At 50.0% G+C, this 19,963-nt stretch overlaps 1 protein-coding gene across 1 annotated transcript; it reads left to right on the top strand.

Moving 5' to 3' along the window:
* The first annotated feature begins 433 nt into the window (after positions 1-433).
* LOC141998852 (uncharacterized) lies at positions 434-2,168 on the top strand. Its single transcript, XM_074971825.1, has 2 exons — positions 434-524; positions 911-2,168. The coding sequence occupies exons 1-2, from the start codon at positions 434-436 to the stop codon at positions 1,984-1,986; spliced, it is 1,167 nt and encodes a 388-aa protein (XP_074827926.1). The 3' UTR covers positions 1,987-2,168.
* The last annotated feature ends 17,795 nt before the right edge of the window (positions 2,169-19,963 follow it).

The following is a 19,963-nucleotide window of genomic DNA, read 5'->3' as shown; positions in this document are numbered from 1 at the left end:
GACCATCCCCTTGTTCTGGTGTTGTCAGACAGGGTGAACACCAGCCCCGATCTACTGTGTTTATACCATGTCACACTTTCAAGGATGTTTTGAACATGCTTTCAGATCCTTGGCTGAAGCTGCTACAGGGGTGAATAATCATTAGATGACAGAAACATAGTTGTTTCTCCTTTTCTGAACATTGAGCCCGTCTCAATCTCTCCCAGTAGCGACTGCATTCAGGGTCCAGTTTTCTGTAACACTGTGTCTTCTGTTCCCTGCGCTTACAGGGGTGGGGTGAAGGAACTATCTGGTCTTTACCATCTCTGCTAGGGTGACACCTGCCGCCAGCACAGAAAGGGGCTGGGTTTAAATTCAGGAGTTTACTTATTTCTCTAATAATTATTAGAGAAATATGTAATAAATTCTGGTCTCATTTGTTTCTGGTTCCCCAATGCAAAGTGATCTCACTGATGGAAGGAGGGGAGGATCCCCGGGTCTCCAGGGCTCTGAGGAACGAGAGATCCCAAGGAGCACCCACACAAGTGAGGAATCAGCTAAGCTGGTTCAAAAACTGTCAGCAAGTAAAGGAAAACATCTGGGGTTCCTACCAAGTCACTGTGAGCTCCCCTTGTTCTTCCTCATCTCAGCCAGACCAGGACTGTTGCCACCAGGTGCCATATCCTCATGGTAGATGTCACCCACAGCTTCCCACCCACCCTGGCACTTGGCAGTAGCTCGCTCCCCACCAGCCTCCTTCCCCTGATTGCTTGGGTGGGATGTGGAGGAAGAATTGGTACTCTCCTGTCTCTGCTCTGGGGAGAGGATTGCTGGATTCAGCTTCTGATGTTTTGGTCTCCTCCCAGCAGTTATTTGTTTTTGTTCAGCCCGTTCCCATTCCCCATCTGAGGTTCCCTCCTCCTCCGCACAGGGAGTGACTCCTGTCTGGATTCCGTCTCTGCCCCAGCAGGTGATGGGACGGTGAGTGAGAGCGAGGAGGAGAATCCTCAGCAGGAAGGTCCTGAGCAAGCGGAACCACAGGGGGCGCTGTCAGGAGATGCTGAAAGGAACATTTCCCATAATCCTGGGCAGGGAGAAGCCTGTGAGAGTCAGCAGGGAAACCAGCCGGTGGAGAGATGGGGTAAATCCGCACACCATGTGGGAGCTCTCAAGCACAGCATGGGTGGTAGGACGCCGCCCACAGGCGAGAGCCAGAGCACCTGCACTGAATGTGGGAAGCACTTCAGCCGGAGCTCACATCTGGTGCAGCACCAACGGGTGCACACGGGGGAGCGTCCCTACGCCTGCGCCACCTTTGGGAGGAGCTTTGCTGTGAGCTCTGCCCTGCTCCAGCACCAGCGCAGTCACACGGGTGAGCAGCCCTACCAGTGCCCCGACTGCCAGTGCAGCTTCAGTCGCAGCTCCCACTTGACACGGCACCGGCACTGCCATGTGCAGGAGGGGCCCTGCCATGGGCCTGGCTTGCTGGGCAAGTGCCCCTTCACCTGCCCAGACTTCAGGCGGATGTTCAGCCAGAGCTCAGACCTGGTGCAGCACCAGCGGGTGCACATGGGCGAGTGCCCCTACGCCTGCGCCGACTGTGGGAAGATCTTTGGCCGCAGCTCAGACCTGCGGCAGCACCGGCGCACGCATGCTGGGGAGCTCCCCTATGCCTGCCGAGATTGCGGGCACTGCTTCAGCGATGGCTCCTACCTCATCAAGCACCAGTGCGCCCACACCGGTGAGAAGCCCTACACCTGTCCCGACTGCGGCAAGGGTTTCAGCATCAGCTCCCAGCTGATCCGGCACCGGCGCATCCACATTGGGGAGTGGCTCTACACCTGCTGGGACTGCAGGAAAAGCTTCAGCCAGGGCACAGACCTGGCCACCGACCAGCGGTCCCACACGGACGAGCGCCCCTACACCTGCCCTGACTGCGGGAAGGGTTTCAGCGACAGCTCCTCCCGCATCTGGCACCACCGACTGCACATCCGGGATGCCCCGTGATGGGCTGGTCACGTGATGCACTGTCAATATTACCCTGACACCTAGGACCAGACCCCTGTTGTGCTGGGTGCTGTACACCACAGAACAAATTTACCCTAATTGAGAGTGCAACTGTAAAACGTGTGTTTAAGTTCCTAGCACGTCGCACTATCGGAGCCCAATGAACGTTGCTGGGAAAAGGTGCAAGGAGGAGACAGAGTGAATCAGCCAAATAAAAAGGCCTTGTGGTGTAACTCAGGGACTGTGTTCCGGTCATGCTGGGTAAACAAGAGATGTGTGGGACCGAAAATCCACGAACCAAAATTTGTGTGTCAGAAATTAGGCCTATTGGTAGACAAACTAATGAGGGGCTGAGCTATTTGGCCTGTCACTCACTTTTGGAGGGCCTCAGAAAGAGACTAGGGGGAAAATGGGGATGGATGGATCCAAAATGCTGGCTGGGGAAAGGGAAGGAACAAGCATCACCATCCTGGTGCCACCCTCACCATCTCCTGGGACCCTGGGCATTCGCCATCCTGTCCTGACCAGATGAGCCAGAGAGAGGGACCTAGGGACACCGCCTCTGGCTAAGTCCCAGACACCACCTGGGCTGGCCTGCACCGAAAGCTCACATCGGCATAGCTGTGTCTCTCCAGGGTCTGAAAACCCCACTCAGAGAGCTGTAGCTCTGCTGCCCCAGCCCTGGCCCAGGCATTGTTTGGGGGATGGATGGATTTTTTCCCATTGACATAGCTATGGCCTTCAGGAGGTGGATTACTTGTGCTGACCGGAGAGCCCCTCCTGGCGCTGTAGCGAGTGTCTACACTGAAGTACAACAGCATGTGCAGCTGCAGCACTGCCGCTGTAGCCTTCTAAGTGTAGACACAGCTGGAGACTTTGTCGACCCCACCCCATTCTGTCCATTTCCTTCCCCACCGTTTCTTTTCTTTCCTAGTGCTCTCCTCTTGCACTCTGTGTAATGAGCTTAGCTGCCCAAGACTGCGTGCTTTGTAAGAGCGCTGGGAGCCTGTGACCAGAGACAGCTAAAAGCAAGGCAGCCCGATGCTGGTGCATGGTTGCTAAGTCTCAGAGTGGCTGATCACACCCTGTGCTGGGCCAGTATTTCTGCTGCCATGAGGTTCCAAGCATGAGTCGGTGCCCGAGACAGAAGCTGCATTTTCCTGCTTTGCTGTTTGTTTCCCTCCCCTTGTGTGTGTCTCATTGTGTCTTCTTAGGCAGTGGGATCTGCCTTTAACAACAGTCCATTTTCTCCTTTCCCCACAAGGACAGTTAGCATCTAAGAGACTGTCAGACCAGGGGCTTTTCCTTCTAAAAACTTGCTCCAGCTAAAGGAACAAAGGCTGTTGTTGAAATAAAAGCCTCTTTGTACAGAGATTTCCAACGCTTTAGCTGCTTTTCCTTCTTTTCTGTCTTATTGGTAGAAGATTAAAAGGATTTGTAGTGGGGTGTTTGCCCTGGCACTGAGCAGGCTGAGCTGCTGTGTACCAACCCTGGACCTTGTTGAACAAGGTTTAATGTTGAACAGTTTCAGGGTCATGTTAACACCTTTGACACTTTGGGCCCCTGCATTCCAACTAAATTAATGGGCAGGGACTCAGGGAGCAGGGGTATCTCCCCCTGACTGCTACATCCTCATGTCCCCTTGGACAAGGGTTATGCGGGGGATCCTGCAAGGAGGTGGCAGGAAAGCTCAGGGCTCAGCTTTGGAGGACACACTGGGGATGGGGCCAGTGCTAGAGTTTTGGGAATCTGGAATTTCTGGGTGGGGGCTGCAGCTGCTCCCAGCTTCCCACCCATGCTGCACATCACCTTGCCTGTGCGACAGGCTCCAGCCACACAGCAGGCAGCTGTGCAGGGCGGCATGGTCAGGTCTGGGTGACAGGGAGACTCCAGACATGGCAGAGGGACTCAGCAGGTAAGGGCAGGCCAGGCACAAGAACCATGCTTTCCAAGGAGAGGTTACTGCAGCACAAAAAGGACCAGTCCCATACAGCTGGGCTAGGCCTGCCCTCCTGTGATGGGAGGGAGAATTGTCTGTAACATAGTTATGACCCCTGTGTTCCTATCACTGTGGTATTGCTACCCAGTGGCACGCAAGGGTTAAAATGCTGCCCCGGAGCAGCGCAGGAGACAGGAGATGTGTTCTCTGCGGTGGTCTGAATGGGTGGGTCAGGAGTGGCTGGGTCCAGCCCATATCAATGGAAGACCTGAGAGAGACACTGGAAACCCCAAAGACTGAGGAATTGGTGCCTATAAGCGGGGGTTCCCAGCGGGCTGAACGTGTGACCGCAGCATGGCTTTGCAGCAAGGCCAATGGGCGGTGGTGACAGGAGACACGAGGAGAACTGGCCTCCCAAGTCTCTTATCTGGGACAAAGGCAAACAAACAGCTAGTCAGAGGAAGGCAGGATGGATCGTATGGCAGCAAGACCAAGGGAGCCGGGTACCTGCTTGTCTGGACTATGTCTGAACCGTTGCTTTGCTGCAATGCCTGAAGACCGTCCCACACGGCATGCCAGGGGACTAGGACCCACCTCTGATTTGAAATGGGTTCAAGGAGTCACTGCAGATACCTGCTGTGGGGCACGGATTTCTGAGGGAGTCAGCCTCTTTGACCAGGAATTGCTCACAGTTGGACTTGCTGGACAGCACTCACGGGGAGAAACTGGGATTACGTCTACACAGCAAGCAGAAACACATGGCAGCAAGTCCCAGAGCCTGGGTCTACAACAGAGATCCCCAAACTTTGCGTTCGGGGGCACAGTGGGGGCTGGGCCAGCCCCCATGGTGGGCAGGGAGGGAGCGCCACCCAGTCCTGCTCTGCCCTCAGCTCCGCTCTGACCCAGTCCAAGCCCCGGCCTCTGGCTCCTGGCCTGGCTGTGGCATTGGCTCCTGACCCCTCACCCACAGCCCCCAGCTCCTGGCCCCAGCCCTTGGCTCCTGACCCTAAACTGCAGTCTGGCTCCGGACCGGCTCCCAGCCCCAACCGCGACCCCACTCCTGGCCCTGGCTCCTGGTGGGGGTTGGGGCACAGGCAGATTACATTGTGGGTAAGAGAGGGTGTGACGTAAAACATTTGGGGAGCACTGGCCAGCAGCGTGGGGCTCTGGTGGGTCTTGGAGCTGAGACTAGCTGTGTAGACGTGGGTGCTCAGGCCTAGGGAGGGCAGAGGGCTTGAGACCCTGAGCATCCATGTCTACACAGCTGCTTTTAGCAGCATAGCACAAATCACGCAGCCCACGGATGTGGAGCCAGACTCTGAGGCCAGGCCTCATGTGCTGTGATGGAGGGAGTCTCCAAGGTGGCTGGAGCTGGTGGAAAGTGTCACTCGCAGATGCTGCTGTGTGAGTATGGTGTCCAGGAGGAATCCCAGAGCTTCCTGCCAATCCCACGGCTCCTGGGTTCTGTACTCCCTGCGCTGGTGTCAGGCATGGAGCCCCAGGTGCCCATGGCTGGTAGCAGGAGCTGACAGCAGGTGTCCTGGGAACCAGCCTGGGACCCAGGCAGGCAAGCATGCGCACAGCAGAAGGCAGTGGGTGCAGGATTAAGGAATCAGGGAGGCAGATGTGCTCACTGTGTCTCCCCTGGATTAACATAACATTAACATAAGATGGGGGATGGGCAGGCTGGAGACAAACTAGACACCCTTGGGGAGTGTCTGTACTGGGAGGCAGGGGAGCCCACTGTGTCCATTGTCCCCCTAGTCTGTTCTGGCAAGACATCTCCCCCTGTGCCCCCCGCCTTGCTCCAGTAACTCCTCAGCAGGCAGCCCCTGCTCTTGCTCCCAAGCTGAAGGGGAAGTGGGAGCGGGAGCCAGGAGAGCTCTGGGGGGAAGCCAGTGCTGCTGAGAGAGGTCTGGGGCAGGGCAGAGTTCCTGGTGCCAGGCCTTTCCCAGAGGGCAGTGGGGTGACCCTCCATGCAGAGTCAGCCCTTCCTGGGACATCTCGCCCCCTTCTCTGCGCTGCGGCATTCACAAGGTTAACCCTGCTGTGACAGCTGGGTGTGAGCTCTCAGGAGCGGTCCAGCATGGGGAGCCCTGCTGCTTCTGCCTTCGGAGAATTGGGCAGGTGTGGAGGCACCATCTCCCCTGTGCCCTGGCTGGGGACAAAGCTGTCAGGTGCACCCGAGTGTCCCAGCTCTCCCCACTCCTATGCAGGGAGCTGACTCCAAACACTCATGTTAGACCCAGAACAAGCCCAGAAATGCATCTCTCTCACATCTGGGGCCAAGAGTCTGGCTCCAAGCAGCCTGACCATCTAACCCAGCCCCCATCTTCTCCCCAAGAAACTCCAGCACGGTCTAAAAACACAGCCTGCGCCATTGCTAGGCTCCTCCCACCTTCTGCGAGCAAAGCAGGGTAAAATATCCATCTCTGGGGTCGGGCTGTGAGACGCAGCATCAATGAGGAGGCGTGGGGGAGCATCCCAAACAGCCTCAGCCCGTCGCCCAAGCCTAGAGGGGAGTTGGCTAGCACTGGGCACTCGCTGGGGACAGCAGCTCTCTGGATAGCAAAGACCCTGCTGCCTGCCCAGGGCTCTGCCAGCTACTGCAGCAGCTCTAGGACTGCAACTTGTCTCTGCTGTGGCCTCTCCTGGTCCCCAGGACCATAGGGCACCCACCAGCCCTCCCAGCTAGGAGGGTTTGGTTGTGAGCTCTGAGAATCTGGAGGCTGGGGCCTGGCCCTTCTCGGCTCTGGGGTTCCCATAGTTCTCTGTTTCCACATAAATCACCTTGGAGCCCAGTAACCAAGCCAGGTCCCATCGGAGGATTCCCCTCCAGTCCTTTCACATGCACTTGCAGGAAAGGCTGAGGCATGGGAATGGGTCTTCTCAGGAACCAGCCAAGGCTATGCTGCATGGGCTGCTGCGTGGCACACCTTCTCCTGGCATGTCTCCCTGTGGCAGGGGACTGTGCCCAAACACCCGGCATCTCCGTGATTCAGGGAAATCTTCTGGCCTGCCTCACACAGCAGTTCAGACTGTTGGATCACTGGTCCCTTCTGGCCTGAGACCCTCTGAATCCTCTTATAGGGTGTGGCCCTCCCCTGTGCATGGGGCCCCTTGGCTGGCTCCCCACACATTGCTCCTTCCCTCCTGCACAGTGGTGACAAAGGTGGCCCATGACCTGAGACTGAATCAGGGTGAACGGGTGCAATTGGCTGCCACAGTCACAGGGAGCCTGAACCGCCAGCGAGGCCTGGGCATGCAGGCCCCAACAGGCCACACTGTAAACAAACTACAAAAAAAACCTGACCAGACAGACTGGCCCACTCACCCCAAGGATTCATGCTGCTCGTTCTTCAGCAGGGGATCTCCAACTCAACCCCCGTATCTGTCCAGCCAGGCTGGGGCAGCAGCTCAGTTTGGGCATTAGACAGGTGGAGCAGAGCAGGCTGCCAGCACCTGGATCCCCACCCTCTGGCTTCTTAGCACTCGTGTCCCAACTTTAATGCTGATTTTACAGATTTTTTTAAACTGACTTTCCAAATTTTTAAAAAGAAACTGCTCCTTAATTAATCTCAGAGCAAGCTGTAATCACATTGCAATAAGGCACAGCTCCTGCTTATCTGAATGTGTAATCACTGCAATGAATAATACTCAGTACTTAGCATTTAGCTAATTAGCTCCATCTGAGGGGTGCTGGGCTTTTCACAGCCAGGCCCCCTCATCCTCTCTTGGGGAGCCCACCTGGGAGTCATAGCTCTGAGAAGGTAGAGGACAGAACCCGAGCATCTGGTCAGTTATTAATGGTTAATAAGAATTGCTTGTATTTTGGAGGCCCCAGCGGTGGTGCTGGAGTCTGTACAGACACCTGATAAGAGACAGTCCCTGCCCCAGGAGCTCCTGGTCTACTTAGACAAAGCAGAATTATCTCCATATGACACATGAGAAACTGAGGCACAGAGCTGCAGGGAGTTGCCCAATGTCACACAGGGAGTCTATGACAAAGCCAGGAACTGAATCCAGCTCTTCTGGGTCCTAGTCCAGTTCCTGAACCTCTGATTCCTCCTCCCACTACAGCCAGCACTAATGGGCAGCCTGCACAAAGGTCTAGCTGTGTCTAGGACAGATGGTGTGCGCACCCCCACTGCGACTCTGGGCAGCATCCTGGAAGAATCATAGAACTGGAAGGCCCTCGAGAAGTCATCTAGTCCAGTCCCCTGCACTCATGGCAGGACTGAGTATTATCTAGACCAGGGGTCTCAAACACGCATCCCGTGGGGCCTCCAAAATATTTCCTTCAACCCGCCATAGCTCCCCTCACCCACCGCCTCCGCCCCCCAAAGCGTGCCATGTCCCCACTCCTCCGCCTACCTCCTAGTGCCTCTGTCAAGGTTCCTTCCCCACTTTGAACTCTAGGGTACAGATGTGGGGACCTGCATGAAAACCCCCCTAAGCTTATTTTTACCATCTTAGGTTAAAACTTCCCCAAGGTATAAACTATTTTCCTTTTTCCCTTGGACTTTATTGCTGCCACCACCAAGCGTCTAACAGATATATAACTGGGAAAGAGCCCGCTTGGAAACGTCTTTCCCCCAAAAATCCGCCCCAAACCCTACACCCCCTTTCCTGGGGAAGGCTTGATAAAAATCCTCACCAATTTGCATAGGTGAACACAGACCCAAACCCTTGGATCTTAAGAACAATGAAAAAGCAATCAGGTTCTTAAAAGAAGAATTTTAATTGAAGAAAAAAAATAAAAGAATCACCTCTGTAAAATCAGGATGGTAAATACCTTACAGGGTAATCAGATTCAAAACATAGAGAATCCCTCTAGGCAAAACCTTAAGTTACAAAAAGACTCAAAAACAGGAATCTACATTCCATTCAGCACAGCTTATTTTCTGAGCCATTTAAAGGAAGCAGGATCTAACGCATATCTAGCTAGATTACTTACTAAGTTCTAAGACTCCATTCCTTTCTGTTCCCGTCAAAAGCAACACACAGACAGAGAGAGCCTTTGTTTCCCCCCCGTCCCCCGCCAGCTTTGAAAATATCTTGTCTCCTCATTGGTCATTTTGGTCAGGTGCCAGCGAGGTTATCCTAGCTTCTTAACCCTTTACAGGTGAAAGGGTTTTTTCCTCTGGCAAGGAGGGATTTTAAAGGTGTTTACCCTTCCCTTTATATTTATGACACGCTCCCCAAATCACAGATAGGGTGAAATGCTGGCTGTGATTTCTTCCTGGAGCTCTAGGAGAAAACAGAGTTAATAAGACACATGCACCTCTAAATATACTACCAAGTATATAAAGACTAACAATATTTTCCACATCTCAAGGATGATTTTAACCAGTTGATTCTGGGAAACTTTCACAGGAGAGTGCATCAGCCACTTTGTTAGAAGCTCCTGAGATGTGTTGGATGTCGAAATCAAAATCTTGGAGAGCTAAACTCCACCGAATAAGTTTTTTGTTATTTCCCGTGGCGGTATGAAGCCACTGGAGCGCAGCATGGTCAGTTTGCACGTGGAAACGCCATCCCCAAACATATGAGCGTAGCTTTTCCAGAGCATAGACAATGGCGTAACATTTTTTCACTGACTGACCAGTTGCTTTCCCTCTCAGACAGCTTCTTGCTGAGAAACACTACACGGTGGAATTCTTGATCCGGTCCTTCCTGCATTAAAACTGCTCCCACAGCACGCTCGGACGCATCTGTGGTTACTAGGAACGGTTTGTCAAAGTCTGGGGCCCTTAGTACAGGGTCAGACATGAGTGTTGCTTTAAGCTGGTTAAGGGCCTTCTGACACTCTTCAGTCCACTGAACGGCATTTGGCTGTTTCTTTTTGGTTAGATCTGTCAGTGGGGCGGCGATTTGGCTGTATTGCGGTACAAATCGCCTGTAATATCCGGCCAAGCCTAAGAAGGATTGGACCTATTTCTTTGACTTTGGGACAGGCCACTTTTGGATAGCATCCACTTTGGCCTGTAGGGGGTTGATAGTTCCTTGACCCACCTGGTGTCCAAGGTAAGTCACTCTGTTTAGGCCTATTTGACGCTTCTTAGCCTTAACAGTTAGTCCTGCCTCCCTTATGTGCTCGAAGACTTTTTGTAGATGTTCCAGGTGTTCTGCCCAGGAATCCGAAAATATGGCCACATCGTCAAGATAGGCAACTGCATATTCTCCTAATCCCTCTAGGAGACCATCTACAAGTCTTTGGAAGGTGGTGGGTGCATTCCGTAGCCCGAAAGGGAGTACATTAAATTCATACAGCCCGACATGGGTGGTGAAGGCTGACCTTTCCTTGGCGGATTCATCTAACGGTACCTGCCAGTACCCCTTGGTTAAGTCCAAGGTAGAGATGAACTGGGCCCGTCACAGTTTCTCTAATAATTCATCTGTGCGTGGCATTGGATAATTGTCTGGGCGAGTTACAGCATTTAGATTACAGTAGTCCACGCAAAAACGTATCTCCCCATCTGTTTTGGGAACTAGAACCACTTGAGATGCCCATACACTGCCAGAGGGGCAGATTATACCCATCTGTAACATATCCTGGATCTCCCGTTCTATAGCAGTTTTAGCTTGAGGAGACACCCGGTAAGGTTGGACTTTAATTGGGTGAGCATTACCTGTGTCAATGGAGTGGTATGCCCGTTCAGTCCGTCCTGGGGTGGCTGAGAACGTCGGCGCGTAGCTAGTGCACAGCTCCTTGATCTGCTGTTGCTACACATGCCCAAGGATCATGGAGAGGTTCACCTCTTCCACGCCACCAGCACTTTTCCCTTTGTAGTAGACACCTTCAGGCCACTCAGCGTCATCTCCTCCCTGGGCTGTCAACTGACAAACCTTTAATTCTCCGGAATAAAAGGGCTTTAGAGAATTAATATGGTACACCTTAGGCTTTCGGTTTGAGGTGGGAAATGCTATGAGATAATTAACAGCTCCTAAGCGCTCCTGGATGGTGAATGGCCCTTCCCACGACGCTTCCATTTTATGGGCCTGGAGCGCATTTAAGACCATGACCTGGTCCCCTACTTTGAAGGAATGCTCTCTGGCATGTTTATCATACCAGGTTTTTTGCTCTTTTTGAGCATCCTGTAGGTTTTCTTTAGCAAGGGCTGGAGAGGTTCGGAGGGTGTTTTGTAGGTTGGTTACAAAGTCCAGAATGTTAGTTCCTGGAGAAGGTGTAAACCCCTCCCAATGCTGCTTCACCAACTGTAATGGCCCCTTAACCTCCCGGCCATATACAAGTTCAAATGGTGAAAACTCTAAACTGGGATGTGGTACAGCTCTGTAGGCAAAGAGCAACTGCTGCAACACTAGGTCCCAATCATTGGAGTGCTCATTTACGAATTTATGTATCATGGCCCCCAAAGTTCCATTAAACTTCTCCACCAGGCCACTTGTTTGATGATGGTAAGGGGTGGCAACCAAGTGATTCACCCCATGAGCTTCCCAAAGGCTTTCCATAGTTCCTGCCAGGAACTTAGTTCCTGCATTTGTGAGGATGTCGGAGGGCCAGCCTACCCTGGCAAAAATGTCTGCTAGTGCCTGGCACACACTTTTAGCCCTGGTGTTGCTTAGAGCTACTGCTTCTGGCCATCGGGTGGCAAAATCCGTGAAAGTCGGTATGTACTGCTTTCCTCTGGGTGTCTTTTTCGGAAAAGGATCCAGAATATCCACAGCTACTTGCTGAAATGGAACTTCAATGATGGGGAGTGGCTGGAGAGGGGCTTTGACCTGGTCTTGGGGTTTTCCCACTTTTTGGCATACCTCGCAACACCGGACATAGGTAGAAACATCCTTGCCCATTCCCTCCCAGTGGAATTACCTCCCCAATCAGTCTTTGGTCCTGTTCACCCCAGCATGGCCACAAGGATGATCATGGGCTAAGCTCAAGAGCTTGACTCGGTACTTAGTTGGAACTACCAACTGTCTCTGAGGATGCCAGTCTTCCTGGTGTCCACCAGAAAGAGTTTTCTTGTATAAAAGTCCTCTTTCTACAACAAACCTGGATTGATTAGAAGAGCTGAGAGGCGGTGGGTTGTTGCTCTGGGTCGCCGTCCAAGCTCTCTGGAGGCTTTCATCTGCTTCCTGTTCGGTCTGGAACTGTTCCCTTGATGCTGGAGACATCAGCTCCTCATTGGATTGTGGACCTAGGCTTGGTCCCTCTGGAAACGATGTAGGGGGTGGGGCTGTTTCCGTTGACTGTGAACCGCTCTCCGCTGGTGCACTATATTGGGGTTCAGGCTCCGGCTGAGCCTCTTGTGTAGGGTTATTGGCTGCTGCCGGTTCAGGTTCAGTGGGGCCCTCTGGTGTTGGGGTCGCAAGTACTGGGTTCAGTGCTGGCAATGGGTCTGGTGCAGGTTGTTCCGCCAGTTCCGGTTCCGGCGCTGGCTCTGTCTGGGTCTCTGGAACTGGATCCACTACTGCTGTTGCAGACATTGGCCTGGGGTCCGGGTCCATCACCTCTGACCAGGTCCTGGTAGAAGTTTCTGGAACAGAGCTAGGCATGACGGCTCGTTTAGCCTGGCTGCGGGGTGACCATTCCCACCCTCTTGGCTCGCTTCACATGATTGGCCAAGTCTTCCCCCAACAGCATGGGGATGGGATAATCATCATAGACTGCAAAAGTCCACGTTCCTGACCAGCCCTTGTACTAGACATGCAACTTGGCTGTAGGCAAATTGAAAGAGTTGGACTTGAAGGGTTGAATCGTCACTTGGATCTCTGGGTTGATTAAATTGGGGTCCACTAAGGAAGCATGGATAGCCGACACTTGTGCTCTGGTGTCCCTCCACGCGGTGACCTTCTTCCCGCCCACACTCACAGTTTCCCTCCGCTCTGAGGGTATTTGGGAGGTATCTGGGGCTGAGGACCTCTGGTGTGATTCCGGTGCAATGAACTGTAATCTGTTGGGGTTCTTGGGGCAGTTGGCCTTTAAATACCCCGGCTCATTACATTTAAAACATCGTCCAGCTGACGGGTCACTGGAGTGAGGTGGGTTCCTGGAGAATGGTGTGGCATGACGATAAGGTGGCTGGAGGGTTCCTTGGGTGGGTAGGTGGGGCCTTGGGCTGCCCCCAGTAGTAGTGTGTAGTCTGAGGTTGTCCCTTCTGATATCCGCTCCAACTGCGACCAGTTTTTTTCTTTTCTGCCACCTCCACCCATTTGGCTCCAATCTCCCCTGCCTCGATTACAGTTTTGGGATTCCCCTCTAGGATGTATCTTTCTATTTCCTCAGGAACACCCTCTAATAACTGCTCCATTTGTATTAGGAAGGGCAAATCTTCTGGAGATTTAACACTTGCTCCTGATATCAGGCATCCCAATGTTTCACAATGTGGTAGGCATGTCGGGTAAATGACACGTCTGGTTTCCACCTTAGGGCTCTGAACCGCCGACAGGAATGCTCGGGTGTTAGCCCCATTCTGACTCTCACCTTGGTTTTAAACAGTTCATACTTGTTCATGTGTTCCTTAGGCATTTCAGCTGCCACCTCAGCTAAGGGTCCACTGAGCTGTGGCCTCAGCTCTACCATGTATTGGTCTGTAGAGATGCTATACCCAAGGCAGGCCCTTTCAAAGTTTTCTAAGAAGGCCTCTGTATCATCGCCTGCCTTGTAGGTGGGGAACTTTCTAGGATGGGAAGTGGTACCTGGAGAAGGATTGCTAGGGTTTGTTGGTATATTCTGCTGAGCCTTTGCCTTCTCCATCTCCAGTGCATGCTTCCTCTCTTTTTCCTTCTCCTCCAGTTCTTTGTCCCTTGCCTCCATAGCTCTCCTGTGGGCAGCCTCCCTTTTCTCCTCAGCACGCTTCCATTCTTTTTCCTTTGTCTCCATAGCTCTCCTGTGGGCAGCCTCTTGGGCTTTTTCCTGTTCCTCCATTTCTTTTTCCTTTGCCTCCTTAGCTCTCCTGTGGGCAGCCTCTTTGGCTGTTTCTGTTTTGGGCTCTGTCATGTTTGCCTCTCTGTTTTTAAGTAACTTTACACCCGAGAGTTAGAAATAAAACAAACAAAAAAACTTGGCTTGTAAAATTTTGCTGTGCTGTCTGGATACCTATGTTCTCTGATAGTGATTGTCAGCCTACAGAAAAATCCTTAAAAAAACCCCTAACACCTTTGTCTCCAGGCAAATAGGCAGAAAACCCCTCTAGTTGCTCTTAGGTAAAAAAAAAACTTCTTCAGGTCTGTGAAGACTTATGAATTTCCCTGCAGGAGGTTAACTATCCTGCCTTTAGGTAGAGAAAACTCCAGCTCACAAAAGACCATTCCATTTTGTCTCTGCTCTGGCCCCCAGGCAGAGACAAAAAAAAAACAAACAAAAACTCTAACTGCTTTCAGCCGAAAACCTGCTTTCCAGCAGCCTAAAGGGAAAAAAAATTTCCTTTTAAAATCTGTGCTTCTGGTTCAAAAAATCTCAAATTGATCTCAAATGATTTCAAGTTAATCCCACTGCTCTGCCACCATGTCAAGGTTCCTTCCCCACTCTGAACTCTAGGGTACAGATGTGGGGACCTGCATGAAAACCCCCTAAGCTTATTTTTACCAGCTTAGGTTAAAACTTCCCCAAGGTACAAACTATTTTACCTTTTGCCTTTGGACTTTTTTGCTGCCACCACCAAGCATCTAACAAATATATATAACAGGGAAAGAGCCCGCTTGGAAACATCTTTCCCCTCAAAATCCTCCCAAACCCTACACCCCCTTTCCTGGGGAAGGCTTGATAAAAATACTTACCAATTTGCACAGGTGACCACAGACCCAAACCCTTGGATCTTAAGAACAATGAAAAAGCATTCAGACTCTTAAAAGAAGAATTTTAATAGAAGAAAAAGTAAAAAGAATCACCTCTGTAAAATCAGGATGGTAAATACCTTACAGGGTAATTAGATTCAAAACATAGAGAATCTCTCTAGGTAAAACCTTAAGTTACAAAAAGACACAAAAACAGGAATACCCATTCCATTGAGCACAGCTTATTTTCTCAGCCGTTTAAAGAAATCAGAATCTAACGCATATCTAGCTAGATTACTTACTATGTTCTAAGACACCATTCCTGTTCTGTCCCCGGCAAAAGCATCACACAGACAGAGAGAGAGGCTTTGTTTCTCCCTCCCCACAGCTTTTGAAAGTATCTTGTCTCCTCATTGGTCATTTTGGTCAGGTGCCAGCGAGGTTATCCTAGCTTCTTAACCCTTTACAAGTGAAAGGGTTTTTTCCTCTGGCCAGGAGGGATTTTAAAGGTGTTTACCCTTGCCTTTATATTTATGACAGGGGCACTGCCCCCAAACTATGCCATGAGCCTTCCCAATCACCCCCACCCCTGTTCCTCCTTCACGTTTTGCGGGGAAGCAAAGAACGCTGCAGGAGGGGGACCTGGGCTGTTTCATTCCCCCTGGGGCGCAGGAGTACCCCACACAGACCCCCACTGCCCAGCGCCAGCACCAGAGACCCACTCCACCCGCCCTGCCTGCCCCCCAGCCACGCTCACCAGCCCGCTGGGCGGGGCCTATTTGCCTTCTCTGTGCTGAGTCAACATCACAGCTGGGGTTGGTCATGGATCAGAGTAGGAGGGGCCTGCCCAGGCCACGCTCCCTCGGAACCCCCTTACCTGAGGCCCAGACGAGCCCCACCCCCCCATGCTGGCCTAGAATGATCTGGCCCCTGCACTAGTCCCAGGCGGCTCAGCCCCGGGAGGTGGCAGGCAGAGTAAGACTGCCCAGAGCCAGAGCCGCGCTGGGGAGTGGGGCAGGCAGACCCCTGTGGGACGTGACCCCCGAGAACCCCCCAGCCCAGCTGGTGGAGGAGCGAGTGGGTGGAGGGGACGGGGCGGGGATACCTGGGCTGGTCAGACAGCTGAGCGGAGTACGGGGGAGGGGCTGGAGAGGAGAGGAGTCAGCCTGCGGTGGCCCCTTGGCTCGCAGCGCAAGTGAAGTGTAGCACCCGGCCGGCTAACCCTGTTGAGCATGGGCCCTGCACCAGGGCGCCTCTGGTGCCATTGTAAACCCAGTACTGCACACAGTAAAGAAACAGGTGTGGAGGCCACCTGGAATAACCAGCTAGATACAATAGCCCGACAACATGACATAGCAGTTGTAACCAGAGGTCAGAAAAGGAACGTCTGTGCTGACACATCCAACCAAGTTCCAGGAAAAATAAAGAAACAGAAGTTACTTAATGTAGCCCATCAGTTTATGCATGAAGAAGTGGAAGGAACTTTAAAAAGGCTAAAGCAAGTAGCAGAATGGGAGTGTATGGAGGATGATGTTAAAACATGGGTGTGAAATTGCATGCGGTGTGCTCAGTACAAGACTCGTCCTCCACACTGGCAACCCAGGATGCAGCAATGAAGGCTTGGGCCGGGGCACAGGGTTCAAATTGATTTTATTGATAAATTGCCAAGAAGTAAGGAAGGATTCCAGTACTTATTGGTAATAATTGATTCCTTTTCTGGATGGGTGGAGGCATTTCCCATTAAAAATAACAGCACCAGGATGGTGACCAAAAAGTTCTTTAAAAAGGTAGGATGTAGATATGGCACCCCCAAAATAATAGATTCTAACAATGGGGGAACCTTTGTAAAAAATTCAACCCTTTCAAATTCTGTTTGGACATCTAATGCACCTAATAATGAATCCTAGTTACCTCGTACAGGGTCAAGAAGAGAACTCTAATATAACCCAGCATGATTATTTTCAATGGCTCAAACAGTTACAAGAAGATAAAACCACCCTCCAGTACAGGGTTAATCAGGCCATCAAACACGTGAACAACAAAATTCAAAAACAAAGGCCCACAAAGGCAGCCCTGTGGGAAACAGGGGACCAAGTCATGTACTTTAAAACAGGAAAAGGGGGGTCACTCACTGAAATCAAAGTGGCTAGGCCCTTACTCCATAGTGGACTGCCTTAGCCCATTGGTATTCCATATTAAAAAAGATAAAAAACTGAAATGGGTCCACGTTTCACAAATTAAACTGTTTCCATAAATAATAATGTTTGGATTCTTTGCAGAAAAGGACATCCCGGAACCTGAGCACAAAGTGCTGCTTAACCACTACAATTTTAATCCACAGAAAATGAGACTCCAATGTAAGGTCTGGCTTTACCTGCTTCTGGGAAGTTTTAGTGCCCAGATCATTAAAGCGATCATGGGAGAAGATGCAACCCTCCTTATAAGCCAATATTTAAGAAATAATTTACTCCCCGCCAACCAATCATGGATTCCTACCCATGATCCGGTGATCCTCATGAAATGGTATAATAAAAACACTAGTCAAATCTTAAAACCCTTAGGAAATACCAATGTATACGCCTGGAAAGGGGAAGTGGTTCACCTTATAAACACCACAGGGATACCAAACCACTGAGAAATAGGGGTTAAAATAAAAGGTCCCTATGGGGATACTACCTGGAGTTCCAGCTAGCCACGATTACCATATCAATGGAATGAGCCTGTTAAGACAGGAACAATACAAACAGTTATTGTGGGATACTGTTCAATACCCCCTAGTAAATTGAACCTATGGTTCCCAGACACATGCACCAGAACCTGAACCAGGAACTGCATTCAAAAAAGGTACCCCAATTAAGATAAAGAAACCAAAATTGTTTGAGACTCAAAGTAATCCAGTAAAAGTCTTGTTAAACCCACTCTTAGTAATAATAAAAATTGGTATGAATTGGACTCAGTTAAACGTGTCTAAATGGAAACCCAAATGTTCACCCTACTCCCTTCCTATTATAACAGCCTGGATGAAAACACATCAGCACTCCAATGGCCAAGCAAAACGAGATGTAGTAGACACCATATTAAAAAGAGTTGGTTTTGAAGCAGAATCATAAATACTGTAGATCTGAAGGTAATTAAAAATAAGTTAAGTTTCTTGTCACAACTGCAAGATAGTCTCATTCACAAGCAGGCAAATAATACTGTGAATTTGATACAAATAGGTCTGGAAAACCTAAAAGCAACATGAAATATGTGGTGGTGACTAAACACCACCTCCTGGCTGCTGTATAAACAACAAATAAAATTAGAGAATAAAACTGCCTTGGCCATAGGATGTACTAAGATGTAAATTCTTAGTTTAGCATCACTTGAACACAAAATGTTTTGGGTAATATCTGGAAATGTTTGGGTATTAACGCATCTTTTAAAACAACAAAAGAGGTTCTTGTCTGACACCTACAAACATTAATGGATGCAATGTTTCCAGCATGGTTAAGTCTGATTTGTTATTAGGTAAAATTATTGTTAAAATTGCTCACTAACAGTCTGTGGAGACAAAAATATGAAGAGTGAGCCCACTCCCAAAATTAACCATGGAATCCTTTTGACTACCCTGGGTTATGGGTCAGTGGGCTGGAAAAGAGGAGAAATTTATTGGACACCCAAGGGTGTACAGAGTGAAGCCCTCAGAAATGGGTGTGTTTGTCTCTATCTGTCACCACAGAACCGTGCAGGAAGGACACATTGGAAACGTGTATGTGATGAACTAGAAAATGTAACACTTGTTTTGTACAACAAACAATGTGTATGTGTTACATCCTGTAAAACAGTATTTTGGAAGGATGCAAGTATTAGCCAACCCCCGCAGTGGATGAATGTAGATGTAATACCCGTGTATTATATACTAGCAATCACATGTACTATTTACCAAAAATAGAAGAAGCACAGAGCACTATAACCGCCACCCCGATTAATTTCTCTGTTACCCTTGGCCTGGATTGGAACAATCTAACTGATCACTTGTCAGAAACAAAGGTGACTTAGTTTTTTCAACAGTTACAGAGGGATATAGGAAAGCATGTCATTCAAATATTACATGCAAATGGAAACATGCTAAAGATTGCTAGGTCTAAAGAAGAACTGACAGCCTATCACTGGTACAATGTTTTTACAGGCTGGTCCCCAACCTCTAAGGGCATATTGTCTATTATGTTTCATCCATTACTAGTATTGATTGAGTTGGGGATTGGTCCTGCTTTGAGCAGAGGGTTGGACTAGATGACCTCCTGAGGTCCCTTCCAACCCTGATATTCTATGCCTCTATGATAGTTATGTTAATATTGTCCTGTGTTTGCTTGCTAGGAATGTGTTGTATGTGCTGTTGGACAAAAAAAAATGTTTGTTAAATTACAACCACAAGCTCAACTTGCCTCTAAGTATATTGCTATAAAACAGTTGTATGAAATATGACCCACTCAAGAATTGTTCTTGAGGGGTCAAAAGGGGGACGTGTAGTAGTAGGATTTTATGTTTGTATTTTGAATAATTTAGAATGAAGAATAAAGAATAATAATGTAGCATGTATTAAATATATTAATGTATAATTTGACCATATCCTGCCAGCCACCCTTTTTAAATAGCAGAAAGGAATGGCCTAATGGGCCACTAGTAGAGATGAATCTGTGTCTGGGCTGATTTCAAGGCAGTAACAGACCTTTTAGGGTCACCACTTTGTTGTAGGTTTAGCATTTTAAAATAAGTAAAAGAATACAATAATTGTTTTTCTTTTGCATTGCAACTTGATGTTCCTGTTCAAAATGTTCTGTGTAAATCAATTCTGTTTTGTGTGTGAATGAGAAATGTGTGTGTTAAGAGATAAGGGTGAAGGCCATCACCAAAGCAACTGTTCTAGGAAGAAACCGAAGACAGATGCAAAGGTGCCAAAAGGCTGCAACACGCCACTATTGAAATGTCAGAGGAGGGCAGATTAACGATTCTAAAAATGAAACAGGCACCTATGAATGGGAAGATAGCTGTAATCAAAACCAGCATGGAATAACTCCCTGAGACACTTGATGGAAAAACAAGATAAAGCAGAGGTGAGCAAAATTTTTGGCCTGAGGGCCACATCGGGGTTCCAAAAATGTATGGAGGGCTGGGTAGGGAAGGCTGTGCCTCCCTATCTCCCCACCCCTATCTGCCCCCTCCCACTTCCCGCCCTCCTCAGAATCCCTGACCCATCCAACCCCCCGACTCTCCTTGTCCCCTGACCGCCCCCTCATGGAACCCCTCACCCCTAACTGC

The sequence above is a fragment of the Natator depressus genome, chromosome 14 (assembly GCF_965152275.1).
Source record: "Natator depressus isolate rNatDep1 chromosome 14, rNatDep2.hap1, whole genome shotgun sequence".
NCBI classification, from domain to species: Eukaryota; Metazoa; Chordata; order Testudines; family Cheloniidae; genus Natator; species Natator depressus.
This window is presented reverse-complemented; position numbering and strand designations above follow the sequence as displayed.

Excerpts from the sequence above, each read along its gene's own strand:
- LOC141998852 (XM_074971825.1), top strand. The coding sequence starts at position 434 with ATGCAAAGTGATCTCACTGATGGAAGGAGGGGAGGATCCCCGGGTCTC. Across the intron at positions 525-910 it reads CCCAAGGAGCACCCACACAA|GGAGTGACTCCTGTCTGGAT; the intron begins GTGAGGAATCAG and ends TCCTCCGCACAG.